Raw genomic sequence first — 18196 nt, 5'->3', positions numbered from 1 at the left:
ATACATCATAAACTATCTGATCTGAATAGAAACAAAAAGGCTACAACAAAGAGTGAATTAATCATAAAGGATACTTTTTTAGAAGAATGAATATGTAGAATTGTTATATATCGGTTGGGTGGTATGTAATCTGAAATTATGCTGAAAAGTTCCAATTAAAAATCTGAAATGCAGGGGATGAAAAGTTAGATCAAAGTAAATTATGCGAACGTCTGAAGCATTTTTAACTTTTTATTTGCTATCTTGGACTAGGCAAGGTTTCTCAAAATTTTTCAATTGGAAGTTTGCCGGTATTGTCTCCGTGTTTACAGACCACTGTTCCCAAAATAGATCAATCTTACTTTGGTAAGAAAAGCAGCTGTCCATAGAAGTGTCTTTGTTCCATGCAGAATCAACTTTGTTAATGAAATTCTCCATTGATCTCTCTTTAGCATTAGATACTCTTAATAAGGTGTCAACCATAATCTTGCATAAATGGAAAACATCATAAATGTCAGGCAGATCTTGCCAAACGTACTGCCTTGTATGCTGTAGGCTTACGTGTAGGTCTTCTTCATCATTGCAGCCACAGGCGAGCCTTGGCACCACGTATTTCCTGTAAATGAATGCAAATGGATCCTCCTCGAACTCATCAAAATTTTTTAGATGCTGAACCTTCTTTGATTTGGAAACTCTGAAAAGGCAATCCCCGAACATCAGGTAAAATATGGTGGCACCAAGTGACCAGTAGTCAGCTTGATATGTGTTATACAATGGAGCCGATGACCGATCCGACTTCTTCTGAAGGCAAGAGTTGCTGACGCGGCCCGAGAAAGTTTCTGGTGCTCTGTAATTATCAGTACCGATTTGGAAGTCGTTGGACTTAGGGGATTGGATAGCATGGCCCCAGTCAGCTAACTTGATGTCACCGTTGATCGTTAGCAGAACATTTTCTGGTTTGATATCACGATGGGCAATGCCCAAGCTGTGAGCGAAGCTGATTGCTGAACACAACTGTTTTATTATCTTTTGCATATCAATTTGAATGAGAGATGGAGACGATGGGCTACCTTGACTTTTAGCAATATCTAGAAAGTCATAAAGGTCACCGCACTCGCAGTACTCTAACACCATGATGTAGTACAAATCATCAGTGTAAAAATCGAGCATTGAACAGATATTGGGGTGGGGGTTGCAAGAACTCAACACCTTCATGACATCATACTCGTTCTTCATGTTGGCTTCTGAAGTTTTGTATTTAGGAGTGATCTTTAAAGCGACATAGCGGTTATGCTTTGTACTCCATGCTTTATAAACTGTGCTAAACGTTCCTGATTGTATAGATCTTAGTTTTGTATACATTTTTTTTCTCAAGTTTTGCTATATGCTGATGATGATGTATCTATCTAAATCTTCAGAAAGGTTGTGTATACGGGCGAGATTTGCTTTGGAGGGATGAGACTCAGGTTTGCTGCCTTTGTTGTATGCTTTTCCTTCTTACTTCTTATTATTAATAGTTATTGTTAGTAATGAGTTATGTAAAAGTAAGAATGATAATGACTAAGGGGAAGAATTTCTGTGTTAAGAACAGTTGTCACATACATATATATATTATGCTTGCAGTATCATTCTTTGGGGAAAAGTATTAGTAGATGCAACTAAGGTCCGATTTTTCCAGAATTAAGTTGTCCCTAATCTCATAGTCCCCTTAATTATCCTTCCTTTTATTGTAATATGCAGCTGTATTTTTGCTCTCACGCAGCATCATCGTTCCCTTCACCTAACTCTTCTTCTAACTTTTTTTACCTGTTGCAAGCTGTTTGACACCCGCGCTGAAAAGGCTGAGAACCAGGTATTGTCCCAATATTACGCTCGGCTTTTCTTTTCGTAAACCTTGTCTTCCAAATACTTCCATGTGCAACTTTCCCCAGTGCTCCCCGTACCACGCCATCGGAGAGGAGACGTCTTCTAGAAACAGGGCAGGTAAGGGGTACAAAAACCGGAACGGGCCGAAGGGCCGAATAGAGACCGCCGTACATGAGGCCACATGCAAAATGGTGAGCGGGACGTTACGGAGTATTACGGAACCACTTAGCAGAGGATGTGCTCATGCCCTCCGAGCTGGGCTCCGCGGGAGGGGTATGAAAAGCGACTTGTTTACGCAGCCACACTACCGCACCGAAAGACCCTCACGACAGAAAAGAAGCGCTTTTAATGACGTCCATCCGCTGCGGGCCAGAACAGCATAGATTTTACTTCCCCGTTTCTTTTCTACTATTTCGTCACCCGCTTCAGGTGGCCCGCCCGCTCAGAAGGTAATCTGTACATTCATCGAATACGGAGAGGCACGGGCGAGAAAAAAAAAAGCCTATTGACCTAAACGGACGTCATAATGGAAAAGATAGTATCCGGTTTTTTTTGACGATGACTAAGGAAGCGCGACTCAACTGGGCTGGATGTGTTGCAACTTCCGATATACATGCATTAGATTAAGCCAAAATAAAAAACAAACGAGGTAAATATAGCGGACATGACAACCAATTTCCTTTTTCGTTTTCCTTTATCTTCCGGGAACATGTAAAGTTCGGCTTTCTTGACTTTTTAAGTAGCTTAAAAGTCGGTTCTTGACGTCACTTCGCAATACCGTTTCATTCCCATTAAACTGTCGTATGAACTTTCCGATCCTTCATTAATAGTTTATCCGGATTTCAGTTTTTAGTTTGGCTTAAGCTGCAGGTGAAAAAAAAAAAACGCATTCTCTACGTAAGAAGATGTTCCGAAACTACTTCTAGCATTAAGCATTTTACGAATACGTATGGGAAGGGAAGATGGGGACAGGGACAGGGACAGAGAAGGGGCTAAATGAGATTGAATCACATTTTACGTAAAGGTGTCTTTCATTTCCTAAAGCTACGTATATAATCTTTCTTTTGTGAAGTAAAATAAATAGTTACTTATCCAATGAGGAGGACAAGCGCCAAAAAAATAATTTGCTTGTCTATTTACTAGTTTCTTGGCCTTTTTTTGCTAAACATATGTATATTAGTTTGGCATAAATAATTATAATGTTTAATGGGAACGGGTCACGTGGTTCATCGTTCATGCTTTGAATCCATCTAAGATGCACTTACCAAAGGTAAAAATTGTTATACCAGTTACAATGGACATGTGTAATGACATGTATGAGTGACACTTCACGCTTCTTTCGGATTCAGGTTTTAAGGTTTTGGCGTTGTTCATCTTTGAGAATGGGCATGCCGCTTCCCCATCTTTAACATCTGGGTGATTTTGAGGTAACTTCTCATCCTTTTGCTTTTCTAAATCTTTCTGATCACGTGTGCATTTTGGGGCTAACTTGTGATTGAACAGTGATACTAAGTATAAGTAGGCTGCTGATAATGGGGCGACACCTAACCCGCATAGAAGGTAGTTTGGCCTTTCACCTGGTGCAGCTAAGTAATAGCTGAGGCCAAAGGCGCCAGTGGCTATACCACCCAAAACGGTGCTCCAGCATCCTAATGTGCACAAAACATTTTTCAAATGTTGAGTTAAAACGTTTATTGGGGTAGTAATGGAGATCACAGTAGAAGAAGTTAGAATACCGGCGTATAAACCTAATGATGAGACTGCGATACCTTTTACAATAGCTGGAGAGACTTGCATTTTATTTTTAGTATATGTAAGGATTTTTAAAACTTGTTTGCCTTAGAGTTGCTTTTTGTGGAGGAAGAATAAAAAAATCGAGTTAAAGATATGACTTGGGAACAATGAAATATTGTTTTCCCTCATTTATATACAGATCAGCTCCCGATTATATAACCTGGTTCTTTTTTTTTATTTTTCAACAACACAATAGATTTGAGTGTGAATAAACGAAGGGAATTACTTCGGCATTAAGCTAGGGAAATATCGCGCAACCGCGCACGTATATATTTTACTAAACGAACACCAAATGCAGCAAAGCTAATGCAATGCATAGACCCCTCGGATTTAAAGATCTGTTGACTTGAAAATGCTCTATATATCTGTCTAAGACCCTATAATTTGTATATATGTATACAACTTTTAGTCAATTTCGATTACTTCGGGGCTCTTAGGGGCCTTGGATTTAGATGAATCATGGTCATTCTTTGTTTTTCTTTTATTACTCTTCCTTAGCGAGATCCCTTGACCATGAAAATTTTGTTCGCTGGATTTGCTACCATTGCCGCTCCCTTCGTCTTCCTTCGGTAGTACCATTGGGAAACCGAAGAATAATTGGCCTTCGGGCAAATCTAACTTGGCGGGCTCACCATCAAAAGTTATTTTCATATCTTTTATATCTTGTTTGGGTTCCACTTTTGGAGCTTTACCGGATATATTTTGTCCTTGACCTACAAAATTAGATTGTTTGTTTCTGATACTGTTGGCAATGCCCGCATAGTCAATTCTTGTAGACATTGATCCTTGTCCAAGCACTGAGGGATCCAAAACTTGGCCCTTACCAAAGGTGCTCTTTTTTCCTTTGTCTTGCTGAGCCTTCAGCGCTTTGTAATCGGGTTCCACATACCCTACAGGTGGAGCAAAGTCTGTTACTAAATCCGTTTCAATGACACATATACTCTTCGATGATGATTCTGGTTTCACTTCTAAAATCTTAATTTTGAATGTCTTACCATTATAGCTGATCTCAATAACATCGTCCTCAGTCAAAGTCGAAAAATTCCTCAGTACATTTTCCAAGACTGCTTTGGGGTCGGAGATATCTAAGAAGTCTACAGACTGGGGTTCTAACTTCACAAACTGGCCCAGGGGTACATCAGTAGACGAAATTTGTAATAAGGATCCTGGCTGTATGCCTAAAGTTTCCATCATCCATTGTGGCAAGTAGACTCTGCCCTCTTCAGCAATAAATTCTAAAACACCCCCATGCGTCACACGTCCTGTTTCATTGGCAGTTAGTTTAAAAAGCATGGGATATCTTATATTCAACATAGATAGCTTGCTTAGAGCGCTTGGTGGCAGGAAGATTTTCCCGCCGAAGTTTGCGTCATCCTTCCGTATTCTATCGTTCATCATAGCTATAGGGTAGCATCTGAAGAACTCCTCAAACGTTTGAGGCATGTTAACAAAACCGTTTCCACTGCCGAAAGAACTAAAGCCAGAAAACATTTTTAATATATTTTATAGTATCACCTCGGTATTTTTTTCTTTTCCTTTGCTATTGTCTGTCCTATTATCTATTGAAAACTACATCCCATCTCTTCCCTATTTACATAACTAGCCAGGATTACTTTTTGACTACCTTTACTTTTCGCCACCTGACCCAAAAAGGAACTTTCTCTTTCGTTGAACGCAAGGTCGACTTTTTCGTCGTAAAGGCATATTTTCCCAATGTGGACACTTATTTTTTCTTAAGGCGCTTCGGCTAGGAATAGACGAACGATAATAATGGCAGCGCATTGTGCAATAACATCTGTCAACGAAGAATTTGATTGGAACTAGAGAAAGAAACCCTGAGTGAATCCGTGATGGCAGCAAGAAAATTGAAAAAGGAGCAATCAGCTGAACGAGAAAGCCCTGATACGGGTAAGGTTAATGAAGAAGATGAAGAACGTTTGTATGGTAATATTGATGACTATAAGCATTTAATACAGGATGAGGAATATGATGATGAGGATGTGGCTCATGATCTACAATTAAGCGAAGATGAATACAATTCTGAACGGGACAGTTCTTTATTAGCAGAGTTCTCGGACTATGGGGAAATATCTGAAGACGACGAAGAAGATTTCATGAATGCGATTAGGGAAGCAAGTAACTTTAAAGTAAAAAAGAAGAAGAAAAATGATAAGAGTAAATCTTACGGCCGCCAAAGAAAAGAGAGAGTACTTGATCCAGAAGTAGCGCAATTACTTTCTCAAGCGAATGAAGCCTTTGTCAGAAACGATCTACAAGTGGCCGAAAGATTATTTAATGAAGTCATCAAAAAAGATGCACGTAACTTTGCTGCGTATGAGACACTGGGAGATATATATCAATTGCAAGGAAGGCTTAACGATTGTTGTAACTCTTGGTTTCTGGCAGCTCACTTGAATGCCTCCGATTGGGAATTCTGGAAGATAGTCGCCATATTGTCCGCTGATTTAGATCATGTTAGACAAGCAATCTACTGCTTTTCTAGAGTAATAAGTTTGAATCCTATGGAATGGGAATCGATATATCGCCGGTCAATGCTGTACAAGAAGACAGGTCAGCTGGCAAGAGCTTTAGATGGCTTCCAAAGACTTTACATATACAATCCTTATGATGCGAACATATTGAGGGAATTGGCCATTCTTTATGTCGATTATGATAGGATTGATGATTCAATTGAGCTTTATATGAAAGTGTTCAATGCGAATGTCGAAAGAAGGAAAGCCATATTGGCTGCTTTAGAAAATGCTTTAGATTCTTCGGATGAGGAGAGCGGGGCAGAAGAGGAGGATGGAGACGAAAAGGAACCCCCTGAGCAAGATGAAGATATGCAGATGTTTCCGGATATTAACTGGAAAAAAATCAATGCAAAGTATAAATGCATACCATTTGACTGGTCTTCTTTAAACATTCTTGCGGAACTTTTCTTAAAACTCGCAGTTAGTGAGGTCGATGGCATAAAGACAATTAAAAAATGTGCACGTTGGATTCAACGCCGCGAAAGTCAAGAATTTTGGGATGGTGTTCCGGATGATTCAGAATTTGATAATAGAAGGTTCAAAAACAGCACTTTTGATTCGCTACCTGCTGCAGAAAAGGAAAAATCGTATAATATTCCAATCGATATTAGAGTTAGATTAGGATTGTTAAGATTGAACACAGATAATCTTGTTGAAGCTCTGAATCATTTCCAATGTCTGTATGATGAAACTTTCAGTGATGTTGCGGATTTGTATTTTGAGGCTGCGACTGCTTTAACAAGGGCCGAAAAGTATAAAGAGGCTATTGATTTCTTTACGCCGTTATTGTCTCTTGATGAATGGCGTACCACTGACGTCTTTAAACCGCTAGCAAGATGCTACAAAGAAACGGAGAGCTATGAAACGGCTAAAGAGTTTTATGAACTAGCCATAAAGTCTGAGCCAGGTGACTTAGATATTCGCGTATCTCTCGCGGAAGTTTACTATCACTTAAATGATCCAGAGACTTTTAAGCATATGTTAGTTGATGTTGTAGAAATGAGAAAACATCAGGTCGATGAAACACTCCATAGGATCTCCACTGAAAAAAGCTCTAACGATACGTCGAACGATATTTCTAGTAAACCGCTACTGGAGGATAGTAAGTTTAGAACTTTCAGGAAAAAGAAACGCACGCCTTATGACGCAGAAAGAGAGAGAATAGAAAGGGAAAGAAGAATAACGGCAAAAGTTGTGGATAAGTATGAAAAGATCAAAAAATTTGAATTAAACGCAGGTCTTAATGAGGCCAAACAGGCCTCTGTATGGATCAATACAGTTTCTGAATTGGTCGATATATTTTCAAGTGTTAAAAACTTCTTCATGAAAAGTAGGTCTAGAAAATTCATCGGAATTTTAAGAAGAACCAAAAAATTTAACACTGAACTTGATTTCCAGATCGAAAGGTTGTCCAAATTGGCTGAAGGAGACAGTGTGTTTGAAGGACCGCTAATGGAGGAAAGAGTAACCTTAACTTCTGCCACAGAGTTGAGAGGGCTGTCGTATGAAGAATGGTTTGAGTTATTTATGGAACTTTCTTTAGTGATTGCAAAGTATCAAAGTGTTGAGGACGGCTTGAGTGTGGTAGAAACAGCCCAGGAAGTGAACGTATTTTTCCAGGATCCAGAAAGGGTTAAAATGATGAAATTTGTTAAATTAGCTATTGTTCTTCAAATGGATAATGAAGAAGAATTGGCTGAAAATTTAAGAGGTTTACTAAATCAATTTCAATTCAATAGGAAAGTTTTGCAGGTATTTATGTATTCTTTATGCCAGGGACCCTCTTCCCTGAATATCTTGAGCTCCACTATTCAACAAAAATTTTTCTTAAGACAACTGAAAGCTTTTGACAGTTGTAGATATAATACTGAGGTTAATGGGCAAGCCTCAATAACGAACAAAGAAGTGTACAACCCTAATAAAAAGTCGTCGCCATATCTATATTATATCTACGCCGTTCTGCTGTACTCCAGTAGGGGTTTTCTTTCAGCTCTACAGTATTTAACGAGGTTAGAAGAGGATATCCCAAACGATCCAATGGTCAACCTTTTAATGGGACTATCGCATATACATCGTGCGATGCAGAGACTAACAGCTCAACGGCATTTCCAAATTCTCCATGGATTACGATATTTATATCGTTATTATAAAATAAGGAAGAGCTTATATACGGATTTGGAAAAGCAAGAAGCAGATTACAACTTAGGGCGTGCTTTCCATTTAATCGGTCTGGTATCGATTGCAATTGAATATTATAATAAAGTTCTAGAAAATTACGATGATGAAAAGTTGAAAAAACATGCTGCCTATAACAGTATTATAATATATCAGCAAAGTGGAAATGTTGAGTTGGCTGATAACCTCATGGAGAAGTATTTAAGTGTTTAAAAACTTGTTTAAATATCTCAAGTTATAAAGTATAATTGTAATACAACCTTGACAATAGAAAAAAATAAAAGTACTCCCTTAACTACTACGATGAGTTTATAAATACGACGTCCTTTGCAAATGTTGGGACGTATGATCCTCGTCCCAGAATGCAGGTTACCGTTGAAGGACAATTTGGATGGCGATATGGGGAAATGTATATTATCTAGAAGAAGGAAAAATAAAAATGAATAAATATTGACCGACGCCAGAAATTAGGAATGTGAATAGATTAAGTTTTCATAAGAGATAAAACGGCGATAGAGTAAAGTTTTGATAAAAGGGAATGTGTAGATTACATTGAATGAACTAGCCTTTCTTCATCGATTTCAGTTTCTTGGCCCAAGCATACTTAATTGACTTCGTGATTCCAGCAGTGAAAACACCTTTGATGGTTTGTAATGCACTTGATTTACTTATACGGCTGAGCAATAGTCTCTGAGTATTCTTTAATGTGAATCCTTTTGGAAGATAAAATGAATCATTTAGAACTACTTCTTTAAAAATCGGCTTGTAATACTCTTGAAATCTTTCAAAGTTTTTAGTAACAATGTTGTTAACTTTGTCAGGATTTTCTCCACCTAGTTTATACCTAATATCTCCTGCGTAGCTTAAAGCAGTGATCTCCTTGTAAAATTGAAACTCATCAAACTTGTTGTTATTTTTCTCTAGGGTGTAATGCTTAGCCAATGTAGCCGCAGCTTTTAAATTTAATTGGTTCCAATATTGCACTCTTAAATCATTCTTTAATATTTTCACAGGCTTTTGTAGTCGCCCTGCTAAATAGAATGTATTCCAAGTAGCTATGTCCTTTAAAAGTGTTTCCATAGAAACGACTCCATATTTTACGTCGTGTCCATTTATGTTCGCAAATGGGTTAAAATACACGCCTGCGCCAATCTGTTGAAATTTAGACACGAACTCGGAACCGAAATATTTCAAACTGGAATAATGCTGAGGATTCTGCCTCATATTGATAGAGTGGAAATGCGATGGATATGTGACACCCAAGATGATATCGATCTGTGGTTTGCTATGACTCTTAGAATACCCTGCTTGTTCGAAAACTCCTGAGCCGTAACCAAATGCAAACCTGCATGGAGCCTTGAAGGATGACATGACACCATCCAGCTCTTTCTTTAGCTCCTTATCAATGGTGATGAGCTGATTACTTCCATAGTTGGGGGGCAGTCTGTGAAATTTGTACATATAGTTGGTAAAATTGGAAGTCATTTCGTCAGATTTCCTTATACCTTTCTCCAAGAGTTCCAGATCACTGTCTTTAGTAATTCCTTCGATGTGGTGATTTTGCCTTTCATAAACAGTTCCATCGGGTATAATGCCAGCATCATCTATGGAACTCCTCCCCTCCTTTATGTGGGTACTGAGAAGCCTATTAAACAAGCTTGTGTGAGTTGAATGGCATTTTAGCAGAGACCGTAGATTATTTTCAGAAACTCGTAACATAATTTCAGACAATACCAAAATGAAAAGCACACTCTCTATTAGCTCAAATTATTAGCTCAACCCAATTATGACTTTCTCACGATTAATAGTTTCAAATGTTTAAAACCTTTTTCACAATCTTTTGCCCGTCGAAACATCCATTCTATACTATTTATGGCTAAATAGGCTGAAGGGTATGATTTCTTTCCTTTTTCACATTATCCGGGTAACAAGAGGTCACTTGACCTATAATGTGGGGAGAAAATAATAACGTGGGATAAACAAGCGCATTATAAGTAAGTGAACATTTGGATATATAGTTAATTAATGTCTGTATGAGCAGGTTCTAATGATGTCTGTTGACGAACTTTTTCGCATTTTTTTGCAAGAAATAACCGTGAAATTTTATATTTAGACGCTAGATAGAGAGTCTGGTCTCACACCATTGGCTACCTACCCCTTAAGAGTTCCATATTCTACATTTAATTCAAAATTAGAGGGGAGCCGTCTAGGGACAGTTTTTCTAATCTTTGATGTGAATGTAGAAAGTACTTTTTTACTCTCTTTTTGCCTTATGAAGCGACTTTGGACCAGAATCAATTATCGTGCGTAATCGAGCAGCACCTATGAATTCATAAACGCCAGATAGAAGCAGCTAAAGCGTCGTACCTTTTTTTTTACCTTGCTCTAAGGGATGCTGCGTCACGTAAAATGGCCGCCGGAGTGGGATGTTATAGATTACATCAAAAGGTCGGCGTATATTGGATAAGAAAATCCGAGCTTTTCCGGCAGGTTTTACCAGCAGAAAAAGTGGCCGGGCATGTTTTTAAATATATCACCGCATTTTCTGCTGGCTTTTTCTTATGCAAAGAACAAAGGCCAGTGCCTTCGAGGGAATTAAAAGGGAGCAGTGCGGCAAATATGTCTTGTGTCATTTGCTTCACTTCTTTTTACCATTCATTTGTAAATATTTTTTATATCTAAATCGACCAAATCTATACTAACGATAGAGCAGCTGCTTCGAGGGGACACATTTCTGGAGTGTTAACTCATTGAAACTGTCATTGCCCTTCTTTAATAAATCATACAGTTAACCTGGCTAGCTCCCTACTGGAATTTGGGAACTTAAGCACTAATGTCACCATATTATGGACAAAACAGTGCGATTTCGAAGGGGTGTTGGGGCAGAGAGGTTTTACGAGAAGTGCAACCGATTTATCATTGGCACGACGTAGGGCGAAATATGGAAGAATATTCAGTTACGCCTCTAAATGAGGATCTCAACCTGCATTCCAGTACTGAAGATTGTTTACTGCTGTCATTAGAAAACACGGTTGCGGTTGTAGCTGGAATTCAAGGACAGACTGATGACTTTGATTCACCTACTGAGAGAGATACAGCACTTCAGTTACAGCTAGATGAGATAACGGACAATACGCACTGTACCATACCATTAATTGATCAGGAATTCAGAGATCTTATGAATTATGGACGTCAAAGAGAAGCAAATCCTGCATTTATTAAGATCAATACGACAGAACAGACTCCTTCACGGTGCCTCTTAACTTATCCGCAAAACTCGCACGTGGAACAGCTATATCAGGACCCCAAATTATCCAGTTCAATTTCTGAAGGGCAAACAAAAAGAGGAAGTTACCGTTGCGCTCATTGTTCTGAAAAGTTCGCAACATTGCTTGAGTTTGCCGCGCACTTGGACGAATTCAACCTTGAAAGACCGCGTAAGTGCCCCATAGAGCAATGTCCCTGGAAAATATTGGGTTTCCAACAGGCAACTGGCCTAAGAAGACATTGTGCCTCCCAACATATAGGAGAGCTTGATGTAGAGATGGAGAAATTGTTAAATCTAAAAGTAGAAAAGTACCCGGGACTAAATTGCCCATTTCCCATCTGTCAGAAAACTTTCAAGCGCAAAGACGCCTATAAAAGGCATGTGGCCATGGTGCATAATAACGCTGATTCAAGGTTCAACAAGCGTTTGAAGAAAATGTTGAATAATATTTCCAAATAGCTGGAGCATAAAAATATACCCTATAAGGATTCTTTTTAAGTGCGTGCAGGCACGAAAGCCACCGCATTTTCATTCTTAAAAAAAAAAGAAACGCTTGCAACTATGGACGCTTGTTATGTCGTGGATATCACACTGCGTTGGTTACTTCGCTAAATAAAAAACTCCTAAATACTCGCATTTTTTCCTTCTGTATTTCATCTTTGCTTAAGTGGACAGTTATTCAATAATAAATATTTCCGTCTTTTTTATTTCTACTTGCCGCTGAAAGGGAAAAGTTCAAAAATATGGCTGGAGCATATTTGACGTTTTTTGAGAAAAACATTTGAAAAAAATGGCTTAGGAGCCCTACATTTCGATGCAATTACGTGCTTTCTTTGATAATTCACACATACTCAAACTCCAGTACAATAAAAATAAAAATAAGACACAATTTTTTTTATTTTAGACGTATACAAGACGTCAACCGCCAAGTAGGACATTAGCGCTTCTTGTGCCGAGAATCTCGTAGTTTCCAAAATGATTTTTCTGTATTTCTCCTCCTGGTTCCTTAGCCCGCTTTTACGAAGCTTCTGGCAAATGGCGTCTTGCGTAGTTCTTTTCCAACTAAGATTTTTATGTTCTCACTGTTGGCGGTTATTTTTTCAGAATATCCTCAGTGAAAAACATACATCGCACGCGCACTTTCTGAAAATATCTTTGAGTAATATAGCAACCCTCGAGAATAGTTGCGGAACCGGAAAACCGTTAAGAAACAATAACCGCTAGATCAATCATTTTATGGAAAAAGATTTGCATAGCCAAGAAGAAGAAGAAAAAGAAGAAAAATGGCATTTTGTTTATAATTTTCTTGAAGGAAAGTACTGATGGTAAAGTAAATGCTCAGTGTTTTGGCTAACTAAGACCAAAGAAAGATAGCTTTTCTTTTCTTTTTTTTTACTTTATTTTTTCCTTTAATTTTTTTCAAGGTCAGCGTTGAGTTGAACCAACTCATGTTGGTAGCTGATATACTGTTTTACAAATAGGGGTAGCGGCTTTTTCTTCAATTCGAGTATTCCCTTTTAGAGAGTTTCCCAAAAGTGAGCGGCAATTATTCCCGGATGTACGTAGGGTAATAGAGAGACAGATTTGTGACACAAAAGGGCTTTTTTCAACAGTCGGTCTGGGTTTGAAGGATATTTAAGATGACGAACCTTTCGATCGGAGGGATTGTTACGCGGGGTGAGCTAGGTTACTTTTTTTGTTCTGGCTCTGGCTCTTGCTGTGGTTTTTGCACTCCTGGCACCTCTTAGTTTGTAATGAATTACGTCTTATGTTCTTCTTTCATGGTAGGGGCGGATGAGGGGAGCCTAATGGCTCCTTCTTTAGGCATCTTGGATGGGGTGGGCAGGCATATAAAGGAAGAACAATCTCGTAACTCACACGTTTTTTGCCAAACTACATCATCAATTCTTGATAGCTTAGGCCAAAGAAACTATATAGGATAGTAAGCCACACATATAAAAATAACAGAAAAATGTCAGAACCTTCAGAGAAAAAACAAAAAGTTGCTACATCATCCTTGGACCAATTAAAGAAGGCTGGGACCCATGTGGTTGCTGATTCGGGGGATTTTGAGGCTATTTCGAAGTATGAAGCACAAGATTCAACGACTAATCCTTCTCTGATACTGGCAGCTTCAAAATTGGAGAAGTATGCAAGATTTATCGACACAGCCGTTGAATATGGGAGGAAGCATGGTAAAACCGATCACGAGAAAATCGAGAACGCCATGGATAAGATTTTGGTGGAATTCGGTACCCAGATTTTGAAGATTGTCCCAGGAAGAGTTTCTACTGAGGTGGACGCAAGGTTATCTTTTGATAAGAAGGCGACTGTCAAGAAAGCTCTTCACATCATCAAATTATATAAAGATGCGGGCGTACCTAAAGAAAGAGTTTTGATCAAGATAGCTTCTACATGGGAGGGTATACAAGCTGCCAGAGAGTTGGAAGCAAAACACGGTATCCATTGTAACATGACGTTACTATTCTCCTTTACGCAAGCAGTAGCATGTGCGGAAGCAAATGTCACTTTGATCTCTCCATTCGTGGGAAGAATAATGGACTTTTACAAGGCCCTTTCAGGTAAAGACTATACTGCAGAAACCGATCCCGGCGTTCTATCTGTTAAGAAGATATATAGTTATTACAAGAAGCACGGTTATGCAACTGAGGTAATGGCGGCTTCCTTTAGGAACTTAGATGAATTGAAGGCATTAGCGGGTATTGATAATATGACGCTCCCACTGAATCTTCTAGAACAGTTATATGAATCAACAGACCCTATTGACAATAAATTGAATGCTGAGAGTGCTAAGAAAGAAGGTGTTGAAAAAGTCTCCTTCATCAACGACGAACCTCATTTTAGATATGTCTTGAACGAAGATCAAATGGCTACAGAGAAGTTATCTGATGGTATCAGAAAGTTCTCTGCGGACATTGAAGCGCTGTACAAATTGGTTGAAGAGAAAATGTGATCATCGAGACTATGCGTATCTACTTATATATATATATTTCATTTGGCTTTTCGATACTTAGTATTGAATTAGTTTAAGTATATATGAATAGTATACAGACCTAATATATTCATCAAAATTCTGACTTATGATCAAATGCTGAGGGGCTTATGAACAATTTTTCTTATCCTGCCCACCCTCTTAATACCACTCTTGGATACTTCTGCCATTTCTCTTTCTTGGTCGGGATCATCTTTGACTTTAAATTCTTCAGTAATTGTGATATGTTCATATTGTGCAATACTATTATCCTGCACCACTTTTGGGACTGTGTGCGCTATTTTACCAGTATTTGCCGCGTGCAGTTGTGGTGTTGTTTCTTGGATCCTTTGATTCCTTATACTCGGTCTATTTAGTTCATTTACCACATCAGTGCTTAATATTCTTTTGGGCTTCTTGAAAGGCTTATTGACCTTCAAAGTAAGCTTGCTAATGTTGAATCCTCCTTCGGTATTACTATCCTCCTTTTGCCTATGTTTAGAAGTTGTGACTTTTGTATTTGAATGAATTTCTCTCGCAGTTGAAATATGATTCATACTAGGTGCACTATCTGAGATAAGAGGCCGTTGTTTTTGTACCGATAGATTCATAGGATCTGTTCTAACGTGTGATGCTGCTACTTGAATATCTCTATCGTACTCTTCAATAATATTTGAAATAATCACCAAAAACTGACTAAAAATCCTATGTTCTTCAATATCGAAACCTTCTGGATTTAAAATCGCCTTCAGCTCTTTTGAATTTATCTTGAACTCACTAGCTAACAAAACGTTATCCTTTTCTGTATATAGCATGAATCTGTTGTTTATCTGAAAATACTTCAATCTCCCATCGTGCCAGACTTTACGTTTCTTGTAAAGTTGATCAGTATATTGGCATTCATACTCAACGATATGCGAGAGCATGGCCTGCCATGCGATTTTTGAAACCACTTCTTTACGGTGTGCGTAAAATGGACTAATTTGGCGTGTAGTTCAAATTGACTTCCACATCGCGAGAAGCACCCAAACCGCCTTTTTTTCTGCCAAATAGAGACCTATCAGAAGAGGAAATATATATATATATGATTGCGGTAAAGAAATACTATTCTTATTCCTACGAATATGAGCTCTTGGAGTGGAAGATATTCCCTTCGATAGTTCCAGTAAATTACTGCATATATCAAATTGTTTTCTGAAATCTATAACATGGGTGTTTAATTACATAGAGTAGTACGGAATCTTCAGTAAGTAAGTCCAGAATAAAGATTTTACTCTCTTGTTATTCCTACACCAAATCCTATTCCTATAGCAGCAAATATAACTAACATCTCCATACATCCTAATACAAAGCACAATGTTCTGAACCATCGTACATCAATGTCCCATTCGAACCCTTTGAGGAGACCGATTCTATGTTCATAATTCATTATCATTCTCATTAATCTGTAATTTGAAATGCCACTCTCTCCATTAACTGAAAAGAAAAAAAACAAGGGTGGAACAAAAAGACAAACGCACAGTGTTATCAAAACCCTTGGAATACTGTAAATCTCAGAGAAGCCATATATCTGAGAATCGTATGAACGTATGGAGGAGGAATCTATTCTTTGAATAGGCATTGTGTGCATTTGACAATTTGATTGCCAATCTTGATCGATTTGTTGGGGGATTTTTTGATATTGGTATTCCTTAATAGCGTCGTTTCCTTTGTCGACCCCAGAAGCTAAACCAGCTTCTACATTACTTTGGTACTCCTTTTCATATGATAAGTTTGGATTACCAATGGTGTCCATTGCAATACCAAGAGGGACTTGAGGATCAGGTATTTTCTCTGAACTAATTTCGTTGATATCCATCTGCCTTTGATCTTGCATTCGGGTCCGGGGATATTCAATAGTTGAATCATACAGCGCACTAGAATGTATTGTGTTTTTTAATACTGCGGGATAGCTTCGTTGGTCGTTAGCAAGGTCAGCTGCTTCAAATGGCTTTAGTATGTCAATTAATAGGGAATGATTTCTTGGAGTTCTGATTTTAGGGGATTCATTCACTGACTGTCTATTCCAGGCCTTTTTGGGAATTTGAAACTCATGTGGAATAAAAGCCTTATCAGAAAAATCATCATTTAGCCTACTGTTAGGAACTCTGTTCTTTGCTACCTCAACAGCCTCTTCAATAGATGGTACGAGATCGTCATCATACCGTACAGAAGAAAATGAATATGTATCTTGTACTTGGCTGGTAGCTTTGTTTGAGGAAACGGTATCTCCTGGTCCTTGGTACGGTAACGTTCCCTCAACCCTTGGACAGAATAAGGAAGATCTGGTTCCCTTTTTATCGGACGATCTCATTGAAGATGATTCCATATGATCTCCTCTGGCCGTTCCAGTGTGCTTTTCGGCAGAACCCATGTTCAACAGTACCGAAGTCGAGATTGTACCGCTGCTGCTGTGTCCATTTGGGTTAGTTTCAGCGGAAGAGCCGTTTGACGAATTTCTGTTCCTCTCACTTGAACCCGGCGGAGGTAAAGGGAATGTTGCTACTTCTGGATCTCGTCGTATTAAATCTAAAATTGAGTTCTCTAGAACTTTATGCGATTCCTCGTAGAAATTGTTATCTCTAGCATCTTCAAAGACTTGCTTACTATCTGTGCTACTCGAATTTGTATCTCGTTTGAGGATCTCACTATATTTGCTATCATCAATATAAACGTTGTATGATTTCGCTTCTGACGATGGAGACGGATCAGATCCTTCGATGAATAATGAGCCAGATCTTGTTCTTGCCCGCGGTTGATGAAATGATTGTGGGTCGTTTTCAGGTAAAGATGCGGACGACGCCGTTGCTGATCCATATGTGGACGTTGAACTGTCTGTCGTGATCGAAGCATTTCCGGTTATTTTTGTCATTTCATAGAATGAAGGATAAAATTGTAAGAAAAAAGGTAATGAACGTATAAAGTTGGATGTTGTCTTTAAAAGGGAAAAAAAAAGAAACTAAGCTGTCAAATGAGCGGATGATTTGGTATATCTAAGCAAAAAGCTTTAAAAATCAAATTGAAAAAAAAATCGAGGGTAAAGCTGGAAGATAACGATAAGCCGAACGTGTAACAATAGTTGCAAGGTTAAAAATGTACTATGATATTTGAAAGTTGTAGTATGGTGATCCTTCGTCACCTTTACGAAATGAAGGTCAATAGAATGGAATAACCTGGAATGTCACAAGGGTTCTAGTATGCTAGAATAATGAAAAAATAATGAATTCTCTTACGTGTCAATGTACGTATGTGGCAATTAAGATGAAACTTTATAACTATAGCTTAACATGTTCTTGCATATATAATAATGCGAGATAAAAAAATTACCAACTTTATCCCCTTTAGAGAAATTAGCTTTTAGACTACCTCGACTGGGTGTTAATTGTGAATTCTACGTAAAGAGGAACCAGTTCGAAAAGGAAATGCGAACTTCTAGATAGAAATAAACAAACCCAGTAAACAAAGGTTTTGCCTAATACTTGAGAATAGAAAGCATGATGGCAAGATTTCCCTGAGAGGCCATACAGTATTGAAGAGTGCTGGATAAAA

General features: G+C 38.4%; 10 protein-coding genes across 10 annotated transcripts; 4 read left to right on the top strand and 6 right to left on the bottom strand.

Moving 5' to 3' along the window:
- Window positions 1–231: 231 nt before the first annotated feature.
- On the bottom strand, window positions 232–1341 carry FMP48 (protein kinase FMP48; the record flags this gene model as incomplete). The annotated part of the gene is made up of 1 exon (XM_033910508.1): window positions 232–1341. The coding sequence occupies one exon, from the start codon at window positions 1339–1341 to the stop codon at window positions 232–234; it is 1110 nt and encodes a 369-aa protein (XP_033766399.1).
- Window positions 1342–1713: 372 nt separating this feature from the next.
- SPAR_G02760 (uncharacterized protein) lies at window positions 1714–2228 on the top strand (the record flags this gene model as incomplete). Its single annotated transcript, XM_033910507.1, has 2 exons — window positions 1714–1721; window positions 1796–2228. 2 exons carry the CDS (start codon window positions 1714–1716, stop codon window positions 2226–2228), a joined length of 441 nt encoding a protein of 146 aa, XP_033766398.1.
- An 850-nt stretch (window positions 2229–3078) lies between these two features.
- On the bottom strand, window positions 3079–3642 carry SCM4 (Scm4p; the record flags this gene model as incomplete). The annotated part of the gene is made up of 1 exon (XM_033910506.1): window positions 3079–3642. One exon carries the CDS (start codon window positions 3640–3642, stop codon window positions 3079–3081), a length of 564 nt encoding a protein of 187 aa, XP_033766397.1.
- A 402-nt stretch (window positions 3643–4044) lies between these two features.
- On the bottom strand, window positions 4045–5130 carry UFD1 (polyubiquitin-binding protein UFD1; the record flags this gene model as incomplete). The annotated part of the gene is made up of 1 exon (XM_033910505.1): window positions 4045–5130. The coding sequence occupies one exon, from the start codon at window positions 5128–5130 to the stop codon at window positions 4045–4047; it is 1086 nt and encodes a 361-aa protein (XP_033766396.1).
- Window positions 5131–5489: 359 nt separating this feature from the next.
- Window positions 5490–8561, top strand: TFC4 (transcription factor TFIIIC subunit TFC4; the record flags this gene model as incomplete). Its single annotated transcript, XM_033910504.1, has 1 exon — window positions 5490–8561. One exon carries the CDS (start codon window positions 5490–5492, stop codon window positions 8559–8561), a length of 3072 nt encoding a protein of 1023 aa, XP_033766395.1.
- A 348-nt stretch (window positions 8562–8909) lies between these two features.
- On the bottom strand, window positions 8910–10067 carry TAM41 (putative phosphatidate cytidylyltransferase; the record flags this gene model as incomplete). Its single annotated transcript, XM_033910503.1, has 1 exon — window positions 8910–10067. The coding sequence occupies one exon, from the start codon at window positions 10065–10067 to the stop codon at window positions 8910–8912; it is 1158 nt and encodes a 385-aa protein (XP_033766394.1).
- Window positions 10068–11289: 1222 nt separating this feature from the next.
- Window positions 11290–12075, top strand: RME1 (Rme1p; the record flags this gene model as incomplete). The annotated part of the gene is made up of 1 exon (XM_033910502.1): window positions 11290–12075. One exon carries the CDS (start codon window positions 11290–11292, stop codon window positions 12073–12075), a length of 786 nt encoding a protein of 261 aa, XP_033766393.1.
- Window positions 12076–13588: 1513 nt separating this feature from the next.
- NQM1 (sedoheptulose-7-phosphate:D-glyceraldehyde-3-phosphate transaldolase NQM1) lies at window positions 13589–14590 on the top strand (the record flags this gene model as incomplete). Its single annotated transcript, XM_033910501.1, has 1 exon — window positions 13589–14590. The coding sequence occupies one exon, from the start codon at window positions 13589–13591 to the stop codon at window positions 14588–14590; it is 1002 nt and encodes a 333-aa protein (XP_033766392.1).
- A 131-nt stretch (window positions 14591–14721) lies between these two features.
- On the bottom strand, window positions 14722–15534 carry MTE1 (Mte1p; the record flags this gene model as incomplete). Its single annotated transcript, XM_033910500.1, has 1 exon — window positions 14722–15534. One exon carries the CDS (start codon window positions 15532–15534, stop codon window positions 14722–14724), a length of 813 nt encoding a protein of 270 aa, XP_033766391.1.
- A 344-nt stretch (window positions 15535–15878) lies between these two features.
- BUD9 (Bud9p) lies at window positions 15879–17519 on the bottom strand (the record flags this gene model as incomplete). Its single annotated transcript, XM_033910499.1, has 1 exon — window positions 15879–17519. The coding sequence occupies one exon, from the start codon at window positions 17517–17519 to the stop codon at window positions 15879–15881; it is 1641 nt and encodes a 546-aa protein (XP_033766390.1).
- Window positions 17520–18196: the final 677 nt, after the last annotated feature.

This window comes from Saccharomyces paradoxus, chromosome VII, assembly GCF_002079055.1.
Source record: "Saccharomyces paradoxus chromosome VII, complete sequence".
Lineage (NCBI taxonomy): Eukaryota > Fungi > Ascomycota > Saccharomycetes > Saccharomycetales > Saccharomycetaceae > Saccharomyces > Saccharomyces paradoxus.
The sequence above is the reverse complement of the archived record's forward strand: the minus strand, read 5'-3'. Positions and strand labels throughout refer to the sequence as shown.